Below are 14,113 nucleotides of genomic sequence, written 5' to 3' on the forward strand. Positions count from 1 at the left end.
TGTTGTTGTAACATGGAGCTAGAAACAAACTTTTAATTTTAAACACTTCTAGATATTAAAAATATCAAATACAAGTAATTACCATGATGCTCATAAGCATCTGTTGTGATGTATTAATACTAATTATTATTATTTTATCTCAGCTTTGTTAAAGATTTAAAAAGTAATTTCCCATTTGCAGGGATAATTAGTCCTGGGTCAAGTTCAAGAGCCTCCAAGGATCTCCGTTGACTCTAAAGTGGTCAGTGCAGCAGCGCTGACTCAGCGGCACCAACAATAGAAGTGCGTGACGGACTCTGCACGTTATTTTTTAGATATTAAATATTCAGCAATGGCTTTTCAGCAACGTTTTTTGGAAAAACCCTCGGTGGGAGAAGTGACGGTTGAGCTTCTTATAAGGCATCTTGCACCTGCAGGATCCTGACTGGGTGATAAAGTGGGAGAGACATTGGACCCGTGACCCTGGTTAACCCCACTTATCTGATCTTTGTTTTTATTAGTGAAATATGCGATTGATGGGGGGGAAATAACATTTTAATAGCATAAATGACAGTGATGGTTATTTTGGAAAGGCCATTGTGTTGAAACGCATCTACAGGCTTATTTGCGTGTATCTCGACAGAGATGCTGCAGAGGTTTGATCATTAATCTGTCTGTGTGACGGTCACACACAGGAAAAACTGACTGCACACATGTCCACACAACAGAGTAAATATGTGTGTGTGTGTCCAGGTGTAGAAGGTTTACAGTTATGGCCAAACCCATAAGATTAGTGGGTTTACGCAAATCACCTGTAGCCTCCACATGCAGGTTACTGGGAATTTCCCCAGCAACCCCGTGCTTGCGCGCACGTGTGTGTGTTTATATAACCGATACTTTAATATATGGCGGAAAAAATGATCCAGCTCATTTTGCTTTTTTAATCGCGGGAATGATCGGTAAGAATTATCACCCAAAATCGCTGAAATTATTAAATTCTTTTTTATTTCCTTTGATGAGCGCGCCCATGGGCGTGGTGTGGGTGTGGTGGTAGGTGAGTCCGGCAGGTGAGGAGGCAGTTGGACATGGCTCGGTGGTGGCATATGCGCCTGTGCATCGGTGCTACTGACAAGTATGCAAAACCTGAGGTTGACCAAACGCACGTTTCATTGGCTTCCTGACGCTCTCACACACTTCTGCAGCTTTTGACACTTTCTTTATTCAGCTGAGTTCAAATTTAAACCATTTCTTTAATTTTTTTCCTCACACACAAGTAAAACTATCTAAATAGGCCTGCTGTTTGCACCTTTAGCACACAGCATTATTTATTCGTGCATGCCTCTTGCATATGGCTATTTGCAATGAGTGGTCAAGCGGTCCTTATTTAAGAGGATAATATTCATCACTCATATGGGAATGCTGGAGATAAGGAATGGATTGGGAACTGGTGGGACTTTGCATTCCCACGGAATAGTGTTTTGTGTCCTCCAGTAGGCAATCTGCGGTCTCAATAAACACTCATAAAGTCCGCAGACACGCACGCGGGCCCACAGACCTTATCGGAATAACACATAAACTCCAGTGAAGACTGTACATAAATCATTTGCTTTCACTGCGAGATAAGCGACAAGACAAAGAGAGACGGAGAGATGGGGTGAAAACATCCCAGCTTGGAGGACAACAGAAACCTTTCCGAGTGAGTTTCTTCTTCATCTCACTTCCAACAATGGCAACGCTTGGATGGGTGATGTTGATGGAAGTCTCAGAGAAGGATCGTAGGTGCTCAGCAGAGCCAGACCTCCAATGAAGACTCCTCTACTAGTCAACCATTTCATCATCCTCCAACAACCTATTAGTATTAGAATACAGATACACTCTCTTTGTTGAGCTACTTTCCACAGTAGACAAGAATGTTTCAGGAAGTCATATGACTGATTGGTCTATTACATGTTAATATTACAAAAACATAGGTTGTCACAGCAGCTAAATAAACATAGAGGACAATTCAGTCTGTTTTCTCAAACATTTGCGAGAATATCAGTATAACACAAATGAGGTCCATGACGTAACAAAGGAAAATTTGTGTATGTTTGCATGAAACAGAGTTGTATTGTTCAGGGAAACCAGAAGGCAAAAGTCAGGAATGGCCAATGAAAAAGAGGAGAACTTCCAAAAGGCCACTTTATGGTTTGTGATGGTTCATGTGGTGTCAGAAACTACACTTAGCCTGATTTTTTTTTGTCGGCATTGTCTGTGTCCTCGTGCAAAACCTGCAACTGGCCCACAAAGAACCTGCAGCAATTTGAAAAAGAAGTTCCTCTTTCTACAGAAGATGACGCCACTGTGACAATTGGACATTTATTACTTCTTCTTTGCAAAACTCCTTAAGGCCCAGACTATGATCATCATGTTAAATGGAATTTGTGTCACGAAGGCCTGTGAATGCACGTGGTTTTTAGACCCTTTTTTGTGCTGACAGTGCAGCTCCAGAATCCACAGCATCAAATCAAAGAAAATGGTGGTCATTTTAATCAAACATTATCATTTTACATAAAAAGATACAATGTCTGTCACAGCTTAGTGCTGAAAAACTTTAGTTACACAACCTGACTGTTGAAATATTTTAGAGCACTTGTGGAGATCTGATTAGACGCAACTTGGATGGAATGTCTGATGCATCTGAAAGAAAGACCATGACCGCACGATAAAAGCTCAATTCAGCAGAAAAGGAGATTATTGCCTATTGCAGCAAAAACAAGATGGAAATCTCACATGCAAAACCCACAGATGTAAGAAAAAAATAACAAGAGCAATTTTTAAAAAAAATACTCTTTGTCGAGAAAAATACACAACAGCATTTGTGTTTAAAACTGGGTGTCGATAAATACCCAAAATCAAAAATAATTATTGCCAATACTGGGATAAAGAGGGATAATTTAAAGATCATGCAAAGCAGAACTGGCTCCCTCTTTTGGCGATGAGAGTAATTACACAAATGTGTGTAATTACGTGACATGCACGTTGCAAATTCCTGACCGCAATGCTATTTAGTTATCTGCCGGTGGGTGGCGCCATTTCACCAGTTAACAGGTAACAAGAACGGAGGTGCGCCTGAGAAGCTCAAATACTTAATTGTCTTCATTTACTGAGAAAACTGCAGGCGTCCTCTCTGAAATAATAATTTAAAAAAAAAGACTTTCAATGTGCTTTTTTTAATGGAATGAACTTCTAGAGTGACTGGAATCCTCTGGGGCTCCTGTGAAACCTTGTTCTCTTCCTGGATTGTGTTGCGTCTCATGCATGTCCTATCTAAGTTCTGCATGGATGGGTCTCTATGGAGACAGTCCAGAGCTTTTATTCACTGTTAACATTCCATGTGAGTCTCCCTCCTCACTGACACAGCTGATGGTATCTTCCAGATCGGTGCATCACACACACACAAATGCGCACACATTCACTCTCCCTGCTTCATGTCAGGCAGAACTTTTCTTAGATACACTAATTTATGGTTACTGCTGGATATTACATAAAAAACAAAACAAACAGAGTAATTTGGGATTGTTTGTTTAGAATATTTTGAGGTTCTTGTGCACAAACTTTCTGAACAGCTCCTCAAACCTGTTTAGTTTAACTTGTACATCCTCAGTACGACACCTTATTTGCAGGTATGATGTATGTGTCTGTTTTTCTCCTCTTTCATCTTCTTTCCTCCCTCCATCAGCAGGAAGGCCCCCTCATATAAACCTGGTCCTGCTAAAGGTTTCTTTCCATTAAAAGGGAGTCTTTCCTGCCATTGTCACTTGTTGGGGGTCAGGTTCTGGGTTGCTATAAAGCACCAAGAGACATTGTGACAGATGCTGTATAAATTGTTATATTAAATAGTTGATCTACACTTCACCAGTTTTTCTTCTACGATAGTTGCACTGCTCTGGCAGCGGCATCCCAAAATCTAGAGCCAACTCATCCTCATAGGTTCCAGTCTGAAAAGTACACCTGAAGAATTCTTCATGTGTATTAAAATGATGACACTGATGAGGATGATCCTGTTGACTTCAGCGGCCTCGTCAACTTTTATCTGTTGCTGTAATAAGGTGGTGCCTTCTTGTACGACATCAAAGTTTTAGATAAGAACAAATAACTTTCATGGCCACTGAATGCCTGGAAGACATGTGCAGGAATTCAGGGGTGGCTTCATTTGATACTCTGTAACAACAGCTTTGCAGTCCCAGAAACTGCTGATTCTGGACAGGAACTGTTTGGCTGTGCTCAAAGGTCAACCTTCGTGGGGTTAGAACCAGCTCCTTCAACAGTGCTGAGCTGTGAAAAATCACCTGGCAGCCATTTTCTTGTTGAGCAAGTGCGTCACTGTGGCATCCTCTTTGAAATCAAACATTTGCAACCTTTCAGCACCTCTACTGTGGTTTTCTCCTCTACAATACTGTGATCAAACCAATAGAGATCTAAGAGTAGCGTTTAATGAGTAGATGTGTTCTCTTTAAAGGTTTAGCAGTACATAGCATTCCCCCCTTTTCAAGAGAGACTTTGGTGGCTCCTTTGAATTTTCCACGAGCGTAGCCGTATATCAAATGCAGAATTTTGCTATTATAGACAGCATCGCCCTAATTATATATTTATTTTCCAGTGAAAAATGAGAGCTGACAAGTAATAAAGACTGCTGAAGCTAATAGTTGAGATGGTTTGGCTGCTTTAGAAATGTGGAGGGGGGGCCCCCATCAACTTCTTTCTGTAGGAAAACAGTGATTGGTATACTGTTTTCACAGGTCGTGGTTATTTCAGTTTGACACATCTGTAAAACTGTGATTGCCATATTTTTGCAACTACCTCAGCATTATAAATGAGTATACCCAGGGAGATATCTGGCACGGGGGCCTGTAGGTTTCCAAGAATTGGTTACTGAAAACAGTAATTGTAAAGTGCAGCGGATGGGTATTAGTGCCGTTGGCCTGGCTGAATGGCCGTAACTTTTAATGTTAAAAAGTCACAGAGAAGCTCAGGAAGTTGAAACAGGGCATTACAAATCGAGGCAATAATAACTCCAACCGGTGCACCAACAAATGTTTTCAACTAATTGGAAGAACTCCTCTGACACTGACAGCTGAAGATTTCGGCCAAAGTCCTCACATCATTGGAACCATTTGGGTAATTGTTTCTGGACTCGGGGAAAGGCAAGGAAACGGGTCACAGAAACCTTTAAGCTTCCTGAGAGGTTCTAAGAGCAACCGTAGCCGCTGTAGCTCTCATATTGCCTCCATTTCTGCTTTGGAAAACCATTACGTGCTGGAAGCATCGCTCCTCCATACAGCTATATACAGCAGGATTGTCTGGCAGTGATTAAACTATTCATTGTGTCTTTTTTCAAGGCCTTGAAAGTAACTTTCCTTAATATGAAAAAGAAAAAAAAAATCCTGGCTCCAAATTTTGAACTGTGATGTAACCGTGAGTTTATCTGCATAACTGTGAAGGACATGCTGCCGACATACAAACACTTCCAGAAACTCTCTGCTTTTGATTTGCTATAAAGCTTGAACCTCTAAACACCCCTTTTTCCGAGTGATAAAAATGCAAAATTGCGCAATATTATGACACCCCCAGCTGAGATGAACACTTCCCAGTCTGTCATGGACTGAGTTTATGAACTCCATGACTAACAGCTTCTCTGGGCCCACGATTGTCCCCCGACACATGGGAACAATACCTCCACCCTGTTTTGCCCTCGCACAGCACCCCCTCTTCTCCATTCACCCGGGGGCCCCACCCTTGCGTCCACATCCCCTTACCTCATCTCCTTTTCCTCTCCTGCTCTTTCATTCATTACGTTTTCTTTGTACTGTGAGATGCAGAGAGGAAGAGAAGGATGGGGGGAGGGACAAAGGGAAGGAGAGAGGCCTTTTGTTGGCTTTCAGGTGGCTTCACATGAAAAGCCAAAGTACACACCTAGGTTGCCGCCACCGGCGACCCACGTCTCACCTGCTTCCGCTGAGTATATCGCACTTAGCGCTCAGTTTCCCCTGTGCAGCCCAGGCATGCACAGATAGAGACAGGCACATTTGTGAAGGCATAATTCTGGAGCCACACACGTGCGTCAGGTGGGTTGATCGCACGGCAACTTTGCGTCTGTTCGCCCTGAATGGATTCTTCGTGCTGCAAGAGGAGAGTTCAGTCGGCCCTCAGTGTTTAGTGCGTCTGTGTTTTATTCCCAGTGCTTTCAAGTTAGTGTCAGGTGTCAGGTAGCTGCTTGTCTTTGTGTCTTCAAGGCTGCCGTTGCTTGGATAGTGTTTACAGCCCACGGAGCACGGCAGAGAGGAGGGGAGCGGGGGAGGTGAGGGGAGGGCGCACCGGCTTTGATCTGATGCAGACTGTTTGATAGCGTGTGTGTGAGTGTGTGTGTGTTTGTGTGTGAGCCAGGCAGAAAGAGAGGAGAAGAGTGGGAGTGCGTGCATACTTTTTCGGTGGCACGTACAAATGTCTGCACATGCGAATAACTACAGCGAAAATCGAGTGGAAATTTATGAAGTGTTACAAGCAATTAGGCACAACTTTATAATTTCTCTTCATAAAATCAAAAAGTTTGAACCATTTTTGTTTCATGGAGTTCATGATATCTATATAAAAGAATGTTTTTTTGTTACCTAAGCTTCCATGTGTTTCTATTCCAGCCATTTTACAAGCAATTTTACATGCCCGCGTCTCCTGTCTGCAACATGTAATTAAATTACATGGGTTTTTAGACACATCATCGAAAATGGTTCAAATCATTGCAGGTTGGTAGGAGGGCAGAATGTGATTGCTGGCATGGAGGGAGGAGGTCTAATCAATCCAATTAAAATAGAGAGAGACCGGTGACAGAGACAATGAGAGAGTGAAAGAGAGATGCACGGAGAGGGAAAAGTATGTTTTAAGTGCGTGGTTTTTAAAGCTCCCCTCGGGTCAATAAATGTGCCTTTAAAAAGATGGCAGGGACAGAGAGGCTGCATTTGCAGGTGCATGGGGAGCGAGTACACGCTCTTCCTGCATGTGCATTTGTGCAAAAAAGGAAAACAGAAAAATCAAAGCGAAGATTTAGACTGACAAAAGGCAGAGGGGAAAATATCAGGCATTTCCTGACAAAGAGGAAGAGAAATGAAGAGAGAGAGGGAGAGAGAGAGGGAGAGAGAGAGAGACGATGTGAAGAACGGCTCTGAAAGACTTTTTGTGGGGCCATAACAAAGGCCCCTCAGAAAACACAGTGGCATAGGAATGTTAATTAATTAATGAGAAACTATTCAGCCTTGAGAGAATAGTGGAGAAAGAAAGAGGGAGACGGAGAGAGACAGACAGAATGGCTGCAGCAGTAGACAAACTTTATCTCAACTACTATGGTGTGAAGTGACTCAGGGTCACAGCAACATTTTGCATGGCCCGTTCGTGGAATTTGCTCGTCATAAATTTCTGTGTTGCATCGTTTGACTTTTCTTTACATTTTGTGCCTTTATGGGCATGTAACAAACAGCATGTAACCCTGCTGCTGTCCAGTGAAAGTTCCTTCAGCCTCAACTTTCCTGGAACCATATCTTTGACTAAATCCGGTGGGGCTTGAAAAGATTTTATGAGCCCAAGGGGTTGTAGATATTTTATCAACTCACGGAAGACCGTGTAATCCCTCATGTAAACATAAAATTCAATCCAATTATGGGCTGTTCTTTTAAACACCGAACCCGTTTGGAATGCAGCATTTGCATAAAAACGTCCCCACAAGAATAAGAATCTCATTCCAGGTGGGTTTTTTGACACAAACTTGTGAGCTATATAAGACTCTGTCCCTGCAGGTGCGCTAAATTATGCATGTGCCATTCAGTACGTGCACTATTTCATGTCATTTGCATCGGCTGTTAATAGCTCATTTCCCTCCAGTATATCAGGAAAGTTTTAATTTCAACACTAAATCCACACAAGAAAGATTTATGCGTTGTAATAAGCGAAAAAAAGGATCCAGATGAAACAGTTTTCGGGATTTGGGGGAAAACTGAAAGCCTTTAGCCCAAGGCAGATAACAAATCCACACTCTCCTCTCCATGGACCAGAGTGTGTGTATGTGAAAATGATACGTGAGCTCCCTTTGCGTCAACCACTTATAATCTGTTATTTTTTGTGTCCATTTTGGTTCCTCTGTGTGTGTGTGTGCGTGCGTGTATGTGTGTGTGTGTGTGTGTGAGATTGGGACATTCCAGCAGTAGAAACCCGAGAAGGTGTGACTTACGAGACACTGGATTCTGCTCTTTCTGGGGACTGAGGGGTGCTGAAGTGTCAGAATTCCAATTTCCTCCAAAGAGTCACTCCCAGTCACACACACACACACACACACACACACACACACTGCAGCCTTTATTGTTATCTCCCAGAGCTCATCTTTCGTTCAGCTATAAACACACTTCTCTTCATTCACAGAAGGAGAAATCTTGCCTCACACCTCTGGACCCTACAGCCACCACACCCCCTCATATAAGCTCAAACAAACACCCGTGCTTACTCTTCACACTGAGCTTCCAGGCAAAACAGAAGTGGAGGGAAAGGTAGAGAGGGAGAAAGAGAGGGAAGAGTTTGAGCGCCGTGGGTCCCTCCTACTTTCCGGAGATGCTCCAGCCCATCCCTAAATTGTGGGCCAATGAGGGTGGCTCATTCATAGCCCATGCACTCCTTCCACAATAGGTAAGGAAAGAGGCAGAGAGAACAACTGATATATACAAGGAGACAGAAAGAGGGAGGAAGAGTGACAGACAGTGGGTATGGAGAGGGCGTGAGGACTGAATCCAGGGAAGAAGAGCCAGAAGTTGCAGCAAGGATAATCCCTGGAGATGAAGTGACACTTAGGGGCAGCCAGGAGAGATGAAGAGATAGAACAAGCGCTTGGGACAGGTTTGTTGCGTGGACAACGTGTACAGGACAGAAACCGGCAAACAAAAGGACAGGGAATCAAGACAGAGGTTCCTGCGCACAGACACAAGACCACCTCTGGAGGAGACGAGAGAGTCAAAGACAGACAGGTGGACAGGTGTCAGACATGCTGCCGCTGCTTCTGCTTCTCTGCACAGCTGGACAGATTTGGGGGTATGGCCGTAGCCGGGACGGGCAGGTGTCAGCAGCACCACCCTGCCCATCCCCGTGCCAGTGTGAACAAGATGGGATCTTTGTCATGGTGGACTGCTCAGAGCTGGGGCTGTCATCGGTGCCAACCAACCTCAGCCCTCTCACCACGTACCTGTGAGTAACACCACCCCATCCCACCACTATGCTCAACAATCTTGTTAATTTGACACACGGCCTTAATTTCCTTCATCAATAATGTTTAGAACCACTTGATAACTGCTCATCATCATCTATTCACCATCCTCTATTATTATAAACTAAAAAACAAAAAAACGATACCGCTTAAGTTGAAACAAATGTTCATCTTTGAAAGACAGAGCCGAGAGAAAAAGTGAGGCTAATGTCTGACCAACAATCCTCCACAGAACATGCATACATGAAGATGAAAAACTGATACAACTGAACATATGCGCATGTGTGCTTAAATGTGTGTGTGTGTGTGTGTGTGTGTGTTTGTGCAGTCACATCGAACACTGCAGCAAAATTACTGGACCACTTCTTTGAGTATCAGGTTTCCACACACCAACTGGAGAGCCGGCATGTGTGCGTATGTGTCTGCGCGTGTGCACATGTGTACGTCTTTGCGTGAATGTATGCGACCGTGAGTGCGAGCACGCAACAGATGCATGTGTTGAACACAGATGTCTGTATGTGTGTGAGACTTAATAGCCAGCTTTATGACACAAAGGTCAGTATGTGTGTTTAGGATTTCTTTTTAATAATAATAAGAGATCTGAATCCATTCAAAGCAAGTAGGAAAACAATTAAAGACTAACACAGTTAATTATTATATGGCAAAACTGTTTAACGCCAGCAATAACATACGCTTTAGATGTCAGACGGGGGCTTATATTTCAGACCACCTCCCTGTGGCGTGTGGCCACCTCCGTCCATCATTGCGTTGCCCTCCCAGGTCACGCTAGAGCTGCTGTGATAACTGATATCAAAATGAGAGAAGTCAAACTCAGGACAGAGAGTGTGATAGAGCAGCCGCTCAGTAAGGGGGTGGGGGGTGTCTACAAGGGTAGTAGGAGTATTGTGACAGGATTTAAGGGGAGCAAAGAAAGATCAACAATTTATTGTAAAAAAAAAAAAAAGTTTCTGAATTGAGAGACATAAAGGCAGCTGCACTCAGGCAGCGGTTGGCTTTCTGGCTGTTGCGGGAGCCAGCGACGGCTGGATTTCACTGTGTTCCTTTGAAAGTTAAAACACGTGTGGAGTTTATGGAGGTGAAATACGGTCTCCAACCCCATCCAGCAGGCGCTGTGGCGCAGGTCACACAGCTAATCCAGCATTCTCACACGTACTTACACATGAGGAGAAACGAATCTGAGACAGAAGGAGTGTTGAGACGCTCTCTTCTTGTTCAAAAAAAAAGGAAAAACAGAAACAGGGATGACCCGGAGACTGCGTGCACCCTGCTCTTAACTGTTCCAACAGACCCACACACATATACAGACACAAACACACAAACAAACACACTATTATCTTCAAACACAAGTGTAATTGTTCATTTCCCCTCTTTAGCTAACAGTGGAACAGGACCAATTAGTGAGTTTGAGGGCTGATTTAGAATAAGATAAATACACTCAACAACCAACTCCACACACGCCCACACACAGTTGAAGATGTGTGTGTGTGTGTGTGTCTGGGTGGGGTGGGTTTCTCTTCGCTCTCATCAAAAATCATCATGACAAACAAAAGAAACATCGCATTTCTCAACCTTCACACACACACACACACACACACACACCTGGTTTCAACATATTGTATTTCATTAACAATCAAATAAAATAGTAACCTCTAATACTGATCTGTCAGGCCAACAAATTGTCTCCTTATTGCCAGAAAATGATTTATGACACATATAATTTGATTTAGTATAAGATTCTTTCAGTTTTCTGGTTATTCAATCATGTGTCGATGAGTTTTTACAGCTTACATAAGCATGGTTATCGGGGATCATTTCACAACTCTGATCCTGGGTTACTAAAGGTTGCAGCAGGTCCAGAACCCCAGCAGGACCACGGTGAGCTGTCCAGCACGTCCTGCTGTGCTGCGCAGCCAGGATTAGCCTGCAGCGTTGACTGTAGGCAGCTGAGGTCACAAGAATTTGGTCTTGAACAGACCCCGTTACAAACCACATGGATACAATGCTGTGAAAGTACATTACATCATTTGCCCATGTCATTGGAGAGCTCTTCAAAGTAAGCACAACTGCATGTTCTTGTAATGCAGAGGGATGCATGATTCATTCCTTTTTGTACATGTGGTTGACCTTTTCACTCACGTGTAAAATAATGAAATACTGGTTGGTTTATAAAAACAAAACAAAAAAATCCCCATTGCGCACTGAGTGATTTGCAAATAGGCTTTGTGGATTTCATAATTTTCTGGGGCTTTTTTCCAACTGCTCAGGGCAGAGATATAAGAGATTTATTACAATAATCATTTCCTTGGGCTCCGTGAAAAATGAGCTGTCATGTGAGACACTTTGAACGAACTTCTCTTTGATATCACACTAGGGACGAATGATGGGGTTGAAAGGTGTGTATCTATATGTGAGCCGCGTTTGCTGCGGGCGAAGGGAGCCCTGCCAGCAGCAGATGTACACAAACTGAGCACTAGAAAGTAATCTGGTTGGAAACCGGATTATTTAAACGTCAAATACACTGACCTCTTGTGCTTAAAGCGTGTTCAAATGCCTCTCGGTGTCCCTTGTCTCAATTGTGTATTAAGAGAAAGGAAAAGTGTGTGTGTGCATGTTGGGCGTTTTTGTGAGTGGTGTGGTGAGTACTGTAGGTGATGCTTTGCATTAGGGCTAAGTACAATGGACTTCTAACAGTATTTTGGAAACCACAACTAGTGCATTACCCCAGTTTTTAAGTGCATGCGTGTGTGAAGACCACCCAGAGTGCTTGAGTTTTTTTTTTTTTGAGGCAGTGAAAGTAAAGAAGTGTAAAAGAATAGTCGGAGGGGAACGAGGGGATAGAAGCTGTCAGAGAGAGAATTTGAAATCAGCCATAAATAGCTGTGGGTTTGTTAAATGACGATAAGTATACCAGTATAAAAGGCGCATGCACACGCAGACACACATGCGCGCCAGAGACAACATCCTGTCCCTGTATGTACAGGGACCATGACGGTAACAGTTGTGTGCGTGTTATTTAGCCATTATGTTGATGGAATGATTCCTATCATGTGAGACCAAGGGTCACATTGTAAACATCAGAGGGAGAGAGAGAGAGAAATTATAATAGTTGGGGGGAGGGGGAGTTCTTAGAGGAAAAAAATGAAGAAAAATATTTTGAGTGTGTGTGTGTGTGTGTGTGTTGTCAGCGGAGGGTCCTCTGTACTGCGATTATCAGCCTCAGCATCAATGTCCTGGCTCCAGACGTCTATGGAAGCCCCCTGCCCTGGCTATGCTCCCCTCCTTCCCTTGCTCTGTCTATCTTTTCTCCTCCACCTATTCTCCTTTCACCTGTTTTCCTATGGTGTGTGTGTGTGTGTGTGATGAGGGGTGTATAGCAGGTGCTGAAACTAGTCATGCAGCACTAAATGTAGATCTCACAATCAGTCATGCACAATAAACCCCTTGGAAATTCAAACGAACGGGCCAATTGCTGCAGGCCATAATGTAGAAAGAGTGAAAGGTGTGTAACCATCTTGAAAGGTGTAAGTGTTTTCAAGGTGTGTGTTGAGGAGGCGGTGCTTTGGCTCAGATAAATATGTGTGCAAAAGTACAAAGAGGGCTTTTATCTGCCCTACTTATTTTCTATCCCATTTCTTCTCCTAATCTATCCACTCTTCCTTCCCAAAAACCTCAACTGTTTGCCTCAAATTGTCAGTTCCTCAGTTCTCTCCATGATTCTCTAGAGGCAAAACAGTGAAGACCGGGAGGGAAAAAGAAATCCACTTGTTTATACTGCAAAAGTGGTATTTATGCCAGAACACTGTTGGGATCAGGGAACGGCGGTTAATTCTTGGATAGTGTCTTCGTTTGTGGTTTCCTGAGCGCAACCTGGGAGGCTTTTGAATGGGTCTCACGACAGACAGCAGGTAGGCAGGTAGAAGACAACAATGGAAACAATGAAAATCCCCTGGGAGTGTCAGAGAAGACACAGCCGCCATAGTGTACCACTCAATTCTTCCGGAAAAAGAAAATAGAAAGCAAGGTTTTGTGGGGAATAATGGTGGAGGACGCACAGAACAGCGTCCTGAAAAGGCCCCTGGATGACTGTTTTTACTTATGCTCCTTGAACAGTAATGTGGATTTGTATGTTGTGTGCGATAGCAGAGTGACGCAAGTGTGGCACGAGGAATGTGCTCCCTATGACGTGTGGACAGGCGTTGAAGGGCTTTTTGGATCGGGAGAATTCAGAATGCCTGCATGGCCCAGATTCCAAAACAACCTCTTTCCAACCCTGGGAATCCATGGGAATGTGTGTACACTAGTGTGTGTGTGCATTAGGCTGTGCAAGTGCACGAGCCCTCTCTTTTAGATTACAGAGCCAGCATTGTCTTATCCCGGGTCAGGCCACAACAAATGTCCACTAACTATGACTGCGTGAGCTGTCATTTCGTATATCATCATGTCATATTTTCGTCTTAATTCATTTTAAGTGGAGCTTCATCCATCTGTTATAGCGTATTCCAAATAATTCCATGTTTATGGAGGTATAGCCAGACACACTCTTTCTGATCTGTGGCCAGGCCTACTGACTTAAGTGACCCATGTAGGGCTGGCAGTCCTCAGGTGATGACTAGTGAGGCCTAATGACACTTAATGTCCTCTCTCAGAAACACACACACACACACACACACACACACACACATCTACTAATCCCTACTTTGCACACATACACACATAGCTCCATGCACATATTGACTTAATGATGGGTAATTCCTTAACCAATCCCCTCGGTCAGCATCAAAGCATCCCACAGAGCAGAGCTGATACAGCCACGTTAGATGGGATTACGATGGGAGA

General features: G+C 43.6%; 1 protein-coding gene across 1 annotated transcript in view; it reads left to right on the forward strand.

The window, feature by feature from the left end:
• Positions 1 to 8,011: 8,011 nt before the first annotated feature.
• Positions 8,012 to 14,113, forward strand: part of LOC130530585 (leucine-rich repeat-containing G-protein coupled receptor 6) — a 32,094-nt gene continuing 25,992 nt past the window's right edge. The window contains exon 1 of the mRNA XM_057041888.1: positions 8,012 to 9,237. Within this exon, the coding sequence (XP_056897868.1) occupies positions 9,038 to 9,237 (200 nt within the window). The 5' untranslated portion in view covers positions 8,012 to 9,037. The remainder of the gene's footprint in view (positions 9,238 to 14,113) is intronic.

The sequence above is a fragment of the Takifugu flavidus genome, chromosome 8 (genome assembly GCF_003711565.1).
Source record: "Takifugu flavidus isolate HTHZ2018 chromosome 8, ASM371156v2, whole genome shotgun sequence".
NCBI classification, from domain to species: domain Eukaryota; kingdom Metazoa; phylum Chordata; class Actinopteri; order Tetraodontiformes; family Tetraodontidae; genus Takifugu; species Takifugu flavidus.